This window comes from Pyxicephalus adspersus, chromosome 3, assembly GCF_032062135.1.
Source record: "Pyxicephalus adspersus chromosome 3, UCB_Pads_2.0, whole genome shotgun sequence".
Classification (NCBI taxonomy): domain Eukaryota; kingdom Metazoa; phylum Chordata; class Amphibia; order Anura; family Pyxicephalidae; genus Pyxicephalus; species Pyxicephalus adspersus.
In genome coordinates, this window is record NC_092860.1 from 43,567,569 (window position 1) to 43,582,999 (window position 15,431).

The window sequence follows — 15,431 nt, forward strand, 5'->3', positions numbered from 1 at the left end:
GGTATCTCAGCAATCTTTATTTATAATCTTTATATTGTTATATAATACGTACCCAGTAAAAAGCATGTAACAAATAAAAGTCAAACCTCTAGATTTCTATAAATGTACTAGATCTCGGACTGTCAATGTCAATTGAGCTGCTGATGGCAAGAGTTTGCCATAATGTGCAAGTAATGCTGTACATATTTGCACATTATGGCACACAAGTCAAAGTTCTCCCTACAGCTGTGATGTCCTTAGGCTCTGCTATCTTCATCCAGTCTTCAGCCATATTTATAAGACAAGTGGGGTTCCTGTCCATGTGCACAGAACCTCATCTGTGAATGCAAAGCTCAGTGCACAGAAAAAGAAATCTCTGCCAGTCAGCGGTGCAGCACCGCCCTTTTCATTCTTTGCAGCGGGCTACGTCATCTGATCTTGCACCTGCGCAGTGCGAGATCGGGTGACATAGCAAGAAAAAGACAAAGAAGACTGAAAATCGCCCCACCCCGCACTTCCTCTGCGCTAGATTAAAGAGGAATTCTAGGACCAGATTGACGGAAGGTCCAGCAGTTTCAGTTTAGTTCTGCTTTAAGAAATTTAAACGTAATATGGGTTGAAACTATGACACCTAGGTTCTGTAGACCACAGAATAAGTGGAAGAATTATGATTTCAACAGGATTTGCCGAAACAAGCCAAGCGAAACGAGCTATTAGTTTACACAAAAAATATATAAAAACAGGTTCTCTATCTTTTACTATGTGATCTGCTTAAGAACTTACAAGGTTTTAATAAATAAAAATTAAAAATAAATACACAATTTGTAGAAATGTTAACGTTACGTGCAGTTATTCAGTTCCGGAATTCATTTTATCTTTGACTTAATTTTAATATCTTTGAAACAGATACAAATGTTAAAAATAATTGTGCATTAGTAGAAGCATAACAAACCCTGTGTAAGTTTAGCCCTTGTCGTTTTGGCAAAAAGCATAAAGCCATGCAGAAAAATCCCCAACACCGTGTTATAATGTTAGGAGAACATGACTGGAGAAATTATGTAGTGAATGGCCATGGTAATGATTAGTAGCTCATGAAGAATACCTGAACTAGAGTGCATATCAGTAGAATCAGTAGACTCAAGCCTGATTAAATCCCCGACGAAGGCAGCGTGCTCCCCAGAGTTAGCATCATTAGAATTATCCACGCCACAATGGCTCACCATGTCCCCATCACTCCCACGTGCAGCACTCGGAGAAGCTGAAGAGACAACACAGGTTAATAAACCAAACAGAGGCATTTTATTATGCTATAGCTGGATATCTATTAGGTGATATTCTTTTTGTGTTCTATACTTCCTTAATCCTTGACATTGATTATTTACTATTTAAAATTTGCTAGGTGATAATACTGTGAGGCATTATTTTTATACAAAAATCTTTATCAAAGAAATGTGACTGGTCAGCATAGACAGTTTTTACCGTCACGTCCGGGGGAATGCAGCACAATTTTTGACTGATTTATTTGCTATATTACACCAATTTGAGAAGCTTCTGAGATTACTCACAGTTCACCATCAGCTGCATATGACTTTCCTTTATGCTCCTGAGTTACATCAACCTGCTGTTTTTGCATTGTCATTGGCTTGTATGGGGAAACAAGCAGTTCTAATGTAAATCAGTAAAGCCCTTGGACACAACAATTTCAAGTGTATGTAAACCCCACATCTATTTTTCCAGAGTATCTGTGTCTGTGCTTTGTGGTGCAGCATCCTGTACGAGTGTGATGGAGTTGTAATTTACAATTGGGTGAATTAATGAACATAATCATTTGTTACTGTATTGTGTTATACATTATGGCATGCACTGTAATGAAAATGAGGCTTTAAGTTCAATTTGAGATTAGTTTGGGCTTTTTCAATTATTTCTCCATGCCATTCAATAGGAGAGTTCTTAACTAGTGGAAAAAAATAAATAAGTGCAACATGAAATGGTCAGCTGAACAAATATAGCAGTAACCCAGGAATATGCAGGAAGAGATATGATAACTAGTTAAAGAATGAACGTACTACAAGAATCTAAGTCCTTCAGCAAGTCAGCGGCCATAAACTTTGTAAATATAAATTACAACTGTTTTGGGTGAGGCACATTCCTTAACATTTGCTTCTTCTGCTATCTTATTATTGTCTAAACGCAAAATTTTACATTCCACAGAGATTCAAAATGGAAACTATTTTGCTGTCTTTTAACAGTTTTTTAGTTTTATATTTCATATGGGGATATTACATTGATCAAAAGATGGGATGAAGTATATAAAGATTGACATTTAGGATTCCAGAGGCTCTAAAGAATCAGGTTACAGTATTAACAACTCCAAAGACTTTAGGGAAAAAGTCTTCTCAGACAGAATTCGCCTTAAAAAAATGCTTGATAATATTTGCTTAGTGTTGCAGTACACATCTGTAGTTTTTGCAGAGGTATAGAAAAAGCTCTGCAACCACAGCCCAAATTAGAAATGTTCTGTAGTTCATCCCAAAGCATCATGGTAACATTTAGGAGTTTTCCAGCATGGATTTTGATAGTGTGTTAGCAGACAAAAACATTTGTATATTCTACCTGGTTCTGCGGAGATCTTGGATTCTGGCTTTGGGTTTTTTATTGGTGTACGAAACTGTGCTAATCCAGATATCACATTTCGTACTTTTGTCCACAAAAAATTCCCACTACGGTTACTGCTTGGCCAGGGACTCAGCAGAACAACCTGAAAACAAGTCATAGCAGAATGTTTATTAACTTGGCTCCCATGGGTAAAAACACAATACGGGATCCAGTCAGTAGGAAAGCCAAACAATCAGAAATGAAGAACAAAGTAGCTGCAATAAAAGAAATCTAGCTTCATTCGACAGCTCAAATTAAAAAAGAAAAAAGCTGCTACCGGTTACTATAAATGACCTTTAAATTAAGTGCAACATACATTAAACAAGCATGCAATCCTATGAAATCCCCAGAATTGAAGGAAATAAAGTAAAAATAAATCTGGAATCCAGGACAATTTAGTCTGTTCATATAAAGATACAGTTAGGTCCATAAATATTTGAATATTTGAACAGAGACAACTTTCTGCTAATTTTGGTTCTGTACATTACCACAATTAATTTAAAATGAAACAACTCAGATGCAGTTGAACTGCAGACTTTCGGCTTTAATTCAGTGGGTTGAACAAAAAGATAAAATATAAAAATGTAAGGAAATAAAAACCTTTTTTTACACAATCACTTCATTTCAGGGGCTCAAAAGTAATTGGACAATTACAAAAGGCTATTTCATGGGCTGGTGTGGGCAATTCCTTTGTTATGTAATTATCAATTAAGCAGATAAAAGGCCTGGAGTTGATTTGGGGGGGGTGTATGTGGAAGATTTTGCTGCGAACAGACAACATGCGGAGCTCTCCATGCAGGTGAAACAAGCCATCCTTAAGCTGCAAAAACAGAAAAAAAACCCTCTGAGAAATTTCTACAATATTAGGAGTAGCAAGATCTATAATTTGGTACATCATGAGAAAGAAACAAAGCACTGGTGAACTCAGCAACTCCAAAAGACCTGGACGTCCATGGAAGACAACAGTGGTGGATGGTCATAGAATCATTTCCATGGTGAAGAGAAACCCCTTCACAACAGCCAACCAAGTGAACCATTCAAATTCATCCAAGGCTACCATAAAGAGAAGACTGTATGAAAGTAAATACAAAGGGTGCACTGCAAGATGCAAGGCACTCATAACCCTCAAGAACAGAAAGGCTAGATTGGACTTTGCTAGAAAACATCTAAAAAAGCCAGCACAGTTCTGGAAAAACATTCTTTGGACAGATTAAACCAAGATCAACCTTTACCAGAATGATGGCAAAAAAAAGTATGGAGAAGGCGATAAGCAGCTCATGATCCAAAGCATAGCACATCATCTGTAAAACATGGCGGAGGCAGTGTGATGGCTTGGACGTGCATGGCTGCCAGTGGCACTGGGACACTAGTGTTTATCCATGATGTGACACAGGACAGAAGCAGCCGATTGAATTCTGAGGTGTTCAGAGACATATGGTCTGCTCAAATCCAGCTAAATGCAGTCACATTGATTGGGAGGCGTTTCATAATACAGATGGACAATGACCCAAAACATACGGCCAAAGCAACCCAGGAGTTTATTAAAGCAAAGAAGTGGAATATTCTTGAATGGCCAAGTCAGTCACCTGATCTGAACCCAATTGAGCATGCATTTCACTTGCTGAAGACTAAACATCGGACAGAAAGGCGCACAAACAAACAGCAACTGAAAGCCGCTGCAGTAAAGGCCTGGCAGAGCATTAATAAGGAGGAAACCCAGCATCTGACGATGTCTATGAGTTCAAGACCACAGGCTGTCATTGCCCGCATAGGGTTTTCAATCAAGTATTGGAAATGAACATTTTATTTTCAGCTTCTCAATTTGTCCAATTACTTTTGAGCCCCTGAAATGAAGTGATTGTGTAAAAAAAGGCTTTAGTTCCTCACAATTTTATGCAATCTTTTTTACCCACTGAATTAAAGCACAAAGTCTGCAGTCCAACTGATTCTGAACTGTTTCATTTATAAATTATTTGTGGTAATGTACAGAGCCAAAATTAGAAAAAAAGTTATATTTATGGACCTAACTGCACATGAACTAATAAACCGCAGTCCAACATATAGGAATAAATAATTCAATAGACATTCTTAAGGGCAAATTTTACAGCACAGTAACCCATTCCTCCTCTCCCTTCTAAATTGAAAACAGTTGCCTATACACTTTAGTGTTTGGTGCAGTAAGTTAAAATCCTGCTTACTACACCTTTGCTGAGCATCAAGCAAAAAACATTTTTAACAGAAATGAATAACACATGTAAAACCAGTCTATCATAAACCAGCAGAAATGTGCTTATAGTAAGTAACCTTACAGTATAAATTATAAAACCAAGGATCTGAAAGCCATTGACTGATCCATAGAACTATATCTACCTCGATTGAAATAGATTTTTTACACTCTTGTCTCCTTGCCGATTGTACATGCAATTAATCCAGATTAATAAACAAACCAACTAAAAAAATATTGCAAGCAGGTAGACTGTTTATTGAAGAAGGGACAGGAGATGTCCCTTACCTGCCTGTTCATACTTGCCTGTCTTTCCATAACATATTTACCTGCCTGTTTGCAATTATATTTGCTAAGTACACGGTATCTGAGTATATTCCCTGGCTGCCAATAATAAGTTAACTCCTGCACACAGAGGTAAAGATAAAGAAAAGTAAAGTGTATATAGTACATATAAAAGTACCTTGTTGTAGTAACCATATGTTATTGCATTAGGGTTTATTCCAGCATTATTCATTTCAAATAAGACTTTTACTGCCAAAGCAGGATTCTCCCAAATTCCACAAAGCTGCATTACCACTCTGTAACAAACCTACAAAAAAAAGAAAAACACAGTAATGCGGAATGAAATCTAATAATGTGAAATAAAATCTAATAATGACTCTAGTACTAATATGGAAATGCTTGAATAGTTAAAATTAGCATCATAGATGGGTGGACTTACTGACTATTATTCCTGTATTACATATTTTATTCAATATAACCATACAGAAACTATAAATGAAAGGACGGACCTATGAAAATATATGCACACACAACATTCGGGCAGTAGTTTGCTGAAATCAAAAGTGTCTCAATGCTAATAGTGAACACTTTGAGCCCCTAATGTGACTCCAGAAGACAATGTATTTTCAGCTACCCTTGCTGTCTACAGAAGTCTAGCAGTAAAGCCATTTACACAGATATTTTTCATGTGTGTATGCATTTTTTATATATTTTTTTTTTTTTATAACTATTTCTTTTTTACGTTGCCATGTAGCTTATTTTAGAAACAATAGCAAGAAAAACCAAAAAAACAAAGCATGCATAATGGTTTTTAGTATACAAGAGCATACCTCGTCCAATGGATCCACATCAGTCTTTCTCATTTTTACCAGTGCTTCATAGGACTTCTGAAGAGCTCTGGACCTCGATTGGGAAACCTTCACGTAAACTGGCAAACATATGAACCACAGGCTGAAGCAGTGGCTAAACAAGCACTTGGGCCAACTACTGGGATTGTTGTAATATTTCCTGGCTAACTTGTGAGCAGCTTTAACTTCCTGCAATAATCAACAAAATGGAATCCTGTAATATTTTGTTATCAGGTCTCAGACAAAAAGCTTATACTAGCAGAAATTAGTAAATAAATAAACGTTTAAAAGTTTAATTATCCTCTGTCACCTGAGACGAATTGTAAAACGTTACTTATTTTATATTTATTTCCACTAAAATGTTGAAAGGAAATGTGAATCCATGCAGAACATTTATCTTTCATTTAAAGACAATTGCACAATCAAGTCCCTTTCTAAACAAAGTACTATTCTTAATTTATTGTAGATGTGTTTTAGTGTGAAACACATTTTGCTTTACCATATAACTTAATGCCTTTTCTTCAGTACTTAACCGATAAAACTTCCACAAATCTACAACTGCCAAATGTCACAATTGCTCCAGATACTCACATAAATGTATGTAAAATATACACATTGCTTCATCTTAGTGACAGATTCAATAACAGTGCAGAACTAGAGGTAGTCAAGTCATGGCACAAACCAATGGCAAAACGTGCAAACAGCTGGCTGAAAGTTAGTCTCATTCCATAGATTTAGTGATATCTAACCTGCTTGGTCCTTTTAGCAGTGAATGTAGGAATGCTTGCAGGTCGTGTCTCATTTGCATTTCCAGTAAATTTAAGGTATTGCTCACGAATCCGGTCAAAGAGAGCATAATCAAGCCTTGGAAACTTTTCGTAGCTAAGATAAAAGCACAAAATACAATAAATGAAACACATTTTATAAAGGAATAAGATAAAACATGACAAAATATGGAGTGTCAAAGAAAAATGTTTGGAACATTTTTAAGTTTTATACAATTATGAAAAAATAAGGGATATACAAGATTAATTTTTCTTAATAGTTTGTCTGCTATAAGCTTACAAAATAAAACAAGTTTTCACAACACTTGGTGGAATGCGGAGGCCAGTTAGACCTTTGTATCTTCTGTATAGTATTGAGTATTACACTTATCTTTTACATTTTTTGTGCTTATTTAGTAGGCTAAGCAGTAGCTTGCTACAACAAATAAGAAATAATCTTTCGTCTCAACTGACTGCTGTAAAAAAATTGTATGGATTGCTTTGAATTACACAGTACATCTCCACCACTCCTATTTATTAAACTTTCCAGTCTAGAAAATTTGGTAGAAGAGAGGCAAAAACAAGTAATCATTTGCAATCCCTATTTAATGTACAGCGCTGCGTAATATGTTGGCGCTATATAAATCCTGTTTATTAATAATAATAATAATAAGTAATGAGCACACAAACAGTGGTAAGCACCTGCAAACACAAGGCAACTGGAAATTATCACCTGTTGCTCTGTATTGCGTGGTCTATTACCTGTATTTTGGAGCTGGATCAGGCCCATCCTCCGGCAGAGGGTCAGGTGCCATTATAAGAACTGTGTGCTCGCTCTTCTGAGATTCTCGTTCTATCAGACGAGTGTCCTCTGGGGATTCCTGGTCTATCTACCATACAGATAAAAACACTGCTTAATTGTGGGAAAGAGCAGATAAAGGAGATGCGAAAGACACAGAACACACACTGAAGATGAACAATGGACGATGGAAGGTTTATTTCACCAATCGAATTATTCTTTACCTTGTCTGCTTTATCATTGCCCTTCTCTGGGAACAGCTACAAAAAACAGAATAAAGGTTATTGTATATACAATATATATATATTTAGGGAAATCTAGAATATACTGTTGCTACAAAAGTAAATATAACAGTTTAAAACATACATTTCATTATTACACTGATTTCTGCATTGTTCAAAAGTAGTTTTATGGCAATAATTGAAAATCGGGATGTATGGAAAACTCCAAATTTCAATTCAAAATCACTTGTCAAAGAAAACTAAAAGGGGGGAGAACCTGTGACATAAAACAGGTAAGAGATATTTTTTTAAATTTCTATCAATGGGTAACAATAGTTAAGATCTGACTATCCTGCAATGTGCAAAACAATGAATTTATATTATAGGGCATGCAATAAATGTGTAAATACCTTATCAATGCAGTCATCAAAGAATACCAGACTGGTGTCCTTGTCACTGACAAAACTGCACTCTTCAATGAAGCGAATGAAGATCTGTGTTTTTGTCAGCTGTGAGTAAAACTTCATATGTGCTCGGTCTCTACTTTTCAAAAACCCTGTAATAGCAAAAGGTAACTTGTATTAGGGTGGGACTTCACAAGGTGACATTAAGTAGTAACAGTGTTGAAAGAACAAAACTTATCAACACACTACCCTTACCCTTTCATGCTGCTAGATCAAAGTGACCACCTGCTAACAGTTTGTCTATTAATATATATATACTGTAGGTTGCATGAGTTTTTTTTTAAGGGTTTTGCAATTGAAAATGGTTTAAATCAAAAACAAAATGCTCTATGGCCATTTGAGTAGAAACAGTCCATTTAGTAGTGTGGCTACTAATGAAAAGAACGGAAGCCAGAAAGAACGAGTATAAGATTTTAGAGGAATGCACATTCGTAAGGAATATAGAGATGATTGAGCGGCTGTACAAATTCTCTGATCAACTCTACTGACAAAGAATTGTAATTAAATTGTCGGTATTCTGCAGCAAACCCTACTTTACATGTAGTAAGGCAATATATTTAGTTACCAATGATATGTGATTCATGAAGGCCTAAACATTTTTATGTTATATGTAAAAAAAACTAATAGTAATAAGTGTTAAAGGTCCAAATAAAATGTACCTTGGTGGTCAAAAAGGGAGTCTGCTGCAGTGGCCTTTTTAGAAGGTGCTTCAGTTATAGGCTTTAAGTAAGACCTGTAACCTTTTAATATGGAGGCCATAAATCGCAGAAATGCTTCTTGAATTTCCACCTCCATGTCCTTTGTTTTCTTTTCCCAGGAGAAGTCGGCTTCAATGGGAGTCATCTCCACTGCACTTTGTTCTTGGGTTTGTCTGTGGACTAAATACAAAAGTAAAAATCTTATTTTGGTCTATTTATTATTACATTTTATTCTAGCAAATACCCAGCTAGCCGGAAAAAGTTTTTGGTGTATGTGTGTGGGCGTGTAAGCAATCCTGTGGTACTGAGATTGGGATATTGATTTTTTTTCCTCAGCAATGGCCTATTGAGATGAAGGGATGCAGACTAGTTACAGGACTAATGATACAAATGTAAAAAAGTTTAATATTGAAAAGCAGAAACATTAGAATATTCACAAGTATTTGTCAAAACCAATTCACATGTGAACACAAGGCAACTTAACAGGTCGAGAAGAGGGCGCTGGTCTAGGAGGAAAAGAAGAAGGGACTGGTCTGCAAAAACTCAGCCTGAGGATGAAGAAAACAGAGTAGCGTGTTCTTCCTAAAACAGGACCTGCTTTTTGTCCTTTGTGGTCCTCCTATAAATGCCATCTCCTATTCTTTACTCTACTCCTAGGTGATATTTCAGTGATGGGCTATATATATTTTATTGCTCACATTAGATCCCTACTTTCTTGTAAATCCATCCTCTGACACATTACAAAGGGACATTACCTTTTTTACACTGTCCAAGCTTCATGAAGAACCTGCTTTTATTTATGTAATGGACTAGTTTACACAGAAGTTTATTAACAAAAGCAACCTGAGATACATACCAAGCAACTGAGGATAGATTTTTTTCAACACACTGATTAGGTTTTTCACTGGTTTCTTTGGAAGCTGCTTCCAGGTAACGTTTCTCTTCTCTTCAGCCCTGGTATGACAAAAAGACGGTCACTGACTGGATTTAGGATACCCAGACATATTCAATTATTATCCTATCACTGTGCTGGTACTGGGGTGATTAAAACACCTACAGGCTAGCAAAGACCTAATGCTAATTACAATTATCCAGTCTGTATCCAGTACAATTATTCAGTGGGAAGAAAAAGGGGAGAGTATCTATGGCAGATAAAGACAATGGCAGATATAATAACATACCAAGCTATGACTGCCCTCACAAGGGAAACCTGTATACAGGAATTAGTACAATTAAATTGCTTCTATATACTGACCACAAATAGGTATGGAATCAAAGTAGTTCTCACTTCACTCAGACTTACCTGTTCTGCCTGCTTATTTAATTTTGGTGTCTAGAAGTAATAAAGTATTAGCCAGACATCTAACAATGGCACATAGTCTATTTGGCACATAGTACACGTTTTCTATAAAAAGAAGGATTTACCAACAGAACTATATAATTTTCAAATCCTGACCTCCAAAAAAGGATGCAGGAAGTTTGCTTTGGGCACTTAATTAGCATGTCGGTTTCAAGTCACTGACTTTGGGTATGAATGCCATTAAAATGCCAGGAGGAAATTTATACATATCTACATACACAGTGCTATGTAAAGCATTTTTCCTAAATGCTTTCATAAATGACTTTGGCTGAATGATTGGGTTTATTGTTCTGCTGCAGGATGAATCTATGAACAATGGCAATGCATTATGCATTGCACCTGTTTATCCTTTTTTCTTCATTTATACTCACAATTTACCAGCTCCATGTGTAGAAATGCTGTCCCATTCTGCGTGAAACCTCCACCATGCTTGATTGTTGCCTGTAGACACTCAATCTTGTACAGTTCCCATACTGTGCAACTTATTGTACTTTAAGCTACATGTTATCTAGATCATTATTGGCACCTGTCTGAAATAACTGTGTAAAAATCCACTGCATCATTTACCTGTAAAATCCTAACTCTGTACAATGGTACTTAGGAGAATTGAGGCGAAAGGGGATACAGTGATGAATCATTTGCATTAGGTTTTTTTTTTTGTCTTGAGGAATGTAATTTCATGGGTCTTGAGGAATGTAAAACTTTTGCACAGTACTGTGTATTTAAATATTTAATCCAAATATCAACGTGCTTTGAATGCAAATAAAACTATTCTTGTGTCTACTGCCACCCCCCATTTACTGAAGTTAAACATTTCGACCATTTTTATATGAAATTTTAAAAATAAACCATCAAAATAAAAAAACAAATTTTTCTTTTAACACATACGTGAAAATCGTGCTTGTGTCCAAGTCAACGCACACAACGTCCTGAGGTGGGTCATACAGATCAAAGTACCGAGAGTCCACTCCAACAATAAATGGAATGGGGGCACTAAGTACACCTGCTAGAGACAATGGGCACAGGGGGACATATGGACATTGCCACTGGAAAGGGAAGATCATCTGGAGAGAAAATTAAAAAAGGGTCATTTGTATATACACATCTGATTTTCTAAACCACATCAATCACACCGCAATATAATAGAACCATAAAAACAATTCAATAGTAATATTCTCGTTAGTTTCTTTAAGAGGAACTTGTTGATGAAAACGTTCTAGGTTATTTATTAATTCTCCTATAACTTTGCATAGAAAATTGTATTTTCCGAGCATGCCAAATTAAACACAAACTGTTACCACTTGTCAATGCTATTGTTAGGTCTATAGGTGCAAACAATATTTCAATATGATATAGTATCAACCATAACTACAGAAAAATGAAGTTCAGAAGGATCAATATCACTCAACATAAACATAAATCGAAGCCAGCAATAAACAGAATAAAATATATGAATATGTAATGCTGCCTTAAATGCAGCTCCGCCTATTCAAGACAGTCTAATACTAGATGGAAATATTTTTTTGTTTGAACTCTAACACTAAAGTAATAAATTACATTTGACATATATAATAATAATATATAATATAATATAAAGTAACCACTGATCACATTTTAGGCTAAATAAATTATCAAAGAATAACATTAATCCACGTGATAGATACATCAATACAGTTCCTGCATACTAATCCAGGCTGCATTTTGCTTTATCCTCAACACTTCCAGGATTGTAGAAAGCAGCTGTGTGACTATAGAAGTGGCAGCATGCAGCATTTGTACAAGTAATGCATACTTACAGCCACAACAGCTTCTGCCACTCCTGTCAAAACTGCAGGTCGGAGGGAATGGAGGAGTATTTTGCTCTCCATTAGTACAAAATAAAGTAAGGTAGCACAGTTCTCTGGCCCCAGGCTCGTTACCAGTGTACGATAATTTGCTCCACTGCAAAAAGTCAAAACAGAAAAACAAAATTTAACAAAAACATTCACAATTGTAACCACGACTTCTACAGATTTTCGGGTTTACAACAATGCTCGTGTTGCTGTCAGAAAAGGTATCTGTGGCCAGTCCACACTGTTACCCAGACTTTTTATTGAAAGTTATGGCAGAACATATTCTTGGACTTAATAGAACAAGATAAGACTCAATCAGAAGGTGGTAATGCCATTTGAGAGTTGGCATACATGTTTTAATTAAAAAAAAAAAAATACTAACAAGTTCAAGCAAAACACCATTTCCTTTTTCTCTCTTACACTCCAGTGACTAGACTGCTTGTTCAATTCTGCACAACTGTTGTGGCATTTTTAGTTTATTTTAAATTATGGGAATCTTGGCACTGGCATTAGGAATAGATGTGGAAACTTTTAGAATGGTACAGAAATAATGATTACTTAGAAATACCCTTCAAAAACTTGTTGGCAATGACAGCCCTCATATTTCTATATGCAGGTGCACTTTATTATATCCAGCCAGTTTTTACTCCTATTCAGAGTCAAGAAACCACAGTACAATTCCATAGCTGTCCATAGGGCTGTGTCCCATGGTCAGAGAGGAGTTCCAAAGGCAGCTATGGGGCTGTACTGCATGTGTGACTTCTTTGTAGGTGGATATAAACAAAAGACTGCAGCCCTTCCCATGTCAGTAAGTAGGAATCTCTGGAAAAGAATGGGAAGTTAGGTTAGGTCACATTGTGGAAAGACCGAAAGTGAGTGGTTCATGTGAGAAAACCCACCAACATCCAAGAGCATAATCTGTTCTGTATGGGGGGGGGGGGGGAGGGTAAGAACAGGTATACTTTTTCATAGGTACAAATGTCCTTTAAGGTCACAATTGAAAGGTTTTCCTAAACAATAAACATTATTTTTTAAACCGACTGGCAAGTTAAACAGTTTGTAAGTGGCAAGATAAACTTTAACCTATTTCACTTCCCATTTTCCATGCAGTAAGCTGAAAACACAACCTTATGACTTACAAAACTTGGAACTGACATACTGCAATTGTTTTATATTTCCCCTAAATAGTTGTTGGGTGGTCCCTGTCTGTGCCGATTACAGACTAATGCATTTAGTTTAACTTGGGATGAGTTAATAATATTTTCCATTTCCACAAACATAGGCTTAAAAGATTTACAAGAACAGGATTTTATTAAAAACCTGCAGTCTAAGTGATGGGGAATATTAACATGTGTTAGGAGATTTTTTATGGCAGCATAAGTAAACATAAAAGACAGAATATATAATTTATGAGCAACGTTTACATAGCAAAAATACATTACAGAAAAGGCTGTATTTTTTGTAACAGAGTAATAAGTCATTTTAGATGCAATGGGATAAGATCTACTTGATCTTTAAATATACCTTTTACTTTATGACAGCTAACCTGAAATTAGGAACTCATTTCAACCAGTGTATTTTTAGGTCAGGTTATAAAGCTAGCTTATGCATGTATTATTACAAGCCTGAGAGTTAGCGCACAGATTTTAGGATGACAAATATGAACATAGATAGGGCTACCTGAGTGGCAATGGAGTTGACACAGGCTGAGATAGAAACATTGCATCATGTGCCGATAACTGAAAGGACAAAAGAAAAATATTATTTCAATCAATGTGTAAAAACTTCTCACTATTCTGACAATATTCTAGAATATTTTCGGACTACTAAAGTGTGGTTGTAACTTACAGAGAAGGAAAAGTTTGAAACAAAAAAAAAAAAAAAATCAAATTTGAAACAATTTACATAGGTGTACTACAGTAATGTAAGTAGAAATCTTTTTGTTCTGAAGCAATCATTTTAAACAATGTGTTATTGCTTTTCTTTTAAAACTTTGTATAATGAGATTTTCAGTAGTACAAAATAGAGAAAAAAAGTACATACAACAAATATATCAAAAAAAAAAAAAAGAAATAGTATAACAACATAAACAGAATATGAAGCCAAAACGAAATCCAAAGAAAGAAAACAAATGTTATTACTTGATGTGGTCACTCCATGTTATTCTATTATTTAGGTATGCATTAATCAATGCCTAGATTGAAAACTGAAAGGGTGGGTGAAATGTCCTGTATGCATTTCAGAGTTTAACTTTAAATTCTGGCTGAAGTGTACCTTTAAGACTAACCACATTATGGAAAAAGTTCCAAAGCAAAGTGTATATATAAGAAAAGTTACCTGTACAAGGATTCTTGGCCTCTGAGGAGATGGAAAAGGCACATTGTGCATGAAGTGTGAAATATGCCTGAAAGGTAATTAAAAATAAGAAAAGTGAGTGCTAATGCATTTTGTGCACATTTTGTTAGTTTAAAAAAGTCACACTATCCCGATTACTTTTGTGTCTCTGTAAATGTACTTGAATTTATAAAAAATAAACAGTTGCATAGTTAGATTTGTGAAAGATCAAAAGTAGAACATTAGACCTTACAAAAGGAAAGGAAAAACATGCTACTAAAGCTGCATACACACGCGCAATTATTGTTGTTGGAAAGAATCTTTCACGATCCTTTCCAACGACTAAGGACTGCACCGTTCTGCTCCATAGAGAGGGTAGGGGGAGGACGACGGAGCGGCACCCTGCTGTGCGCTCTCCCCCTTCCCTTGTATTAGGATCGTTCGTCATCCATCGTCCGTTGATCCGCCAGGACGGTCTTTCAGACGATGAACCACAGGCACTATACACACGCCAGATTCTCGTTCAATATCGGCCCTGAGGCAATTATGGGCGAGAACCATTGGAAGTGTGAATGTAGCTTTACACTACCTGACCAGTCTTAGATTAAGGTATCTAAGAAGAATGCATTAACCCCCCTGGCGTTCTAATTCTGTCCGTATTTTTATGCAAAAAGCAGTACATTGTTTTGCATGAAAACATGGAGCAGTCCATGCACCTACTTTCAATTCTGTACTGGTTCTGAGATCTCATGGCCTCAACAGTGATCAGAAGCAGCTGAACAGGTAGTGTTGCAGTTTTATTCATGCATTGTACTAGCATAACTATCTCGGCCCAGCAACCATGCCCAGTAAAATTGTTCAACAGCTCATTTTTATGGAATTCTGGAAGCTAATTCATATACAAATAATTTCCCCAAATTGTTCTATTGGAGGTTTAGAAAACCAATTATTATAAATGTACCAGACCT

At 36.1% G+C, this 15,431-nt stretch overlaps 1 protein-coding gene across 2 annotated transcripts in view; it reads right to left on the reverse strand.

Annotated features, from left to right (window-relative positions):
• The window catches only part of DENND4C (DENN domain containing 4C), a 58,647-nt gene that overhangs the window by 17,760 nt on the left and 25,456 nt on the right, over positions 1-15,431 (reverse strand). Inside the window, exons 7-20 of one of the 2 annotated variants that reach the window (XM_072404392.1) lie at positions 14,467-14,533; positions 13,810-13,868; positions 12,094-12,238; positions 11,186-11,361; positions 9,794-9,891; positions 8,899-9,117; positions 8,186-8,331; positions 7,779-7,814; positions 7,518-7,645; positions 6,741-6,873; positions 5,974-6,180; positions 5,322-5,450; positions 2,593-2,737; positions 1,082-1,237 (exon numbers count right to left, since the gene is read on the reverse strand). In XM_072404392.1, the coding sequence (XP_072260493.1) occupies positions 1,082-1,237; positions 2,593-2,737; positions 5,322-5,450; positions 5,974-6,180; positions 6,741-6,873; positions 7,518-7,645; positions 7,779-7,814; positions 8,186-8,331; positions 8,899-9,117; positions 9,794-9,891; positions 11,186-11,361; positions 12,094-12,238; positions 13,810-13,868; positions 14,467-14,533 (1,844 nt within the window). The remainder of the gene's footprint in view (positions 1-1,081; positions 1,238-2,592; positions 2,738-5,321; positions 5,451-5,973; positions 6,181-6,740; positions 6,874-7,517; positions 7,646-7,778; positions 7,815-8,185; positions 8,332-8,898; positions 9,118-9,793; positions 9,892-11,185; positions 11,362-12,093; positions 12,239-13,809; positions 13,869-14,466; positions 14,534-15,431) is intronic. The other variant, XM_072404393.1, reaches the window with a different exon arrangement.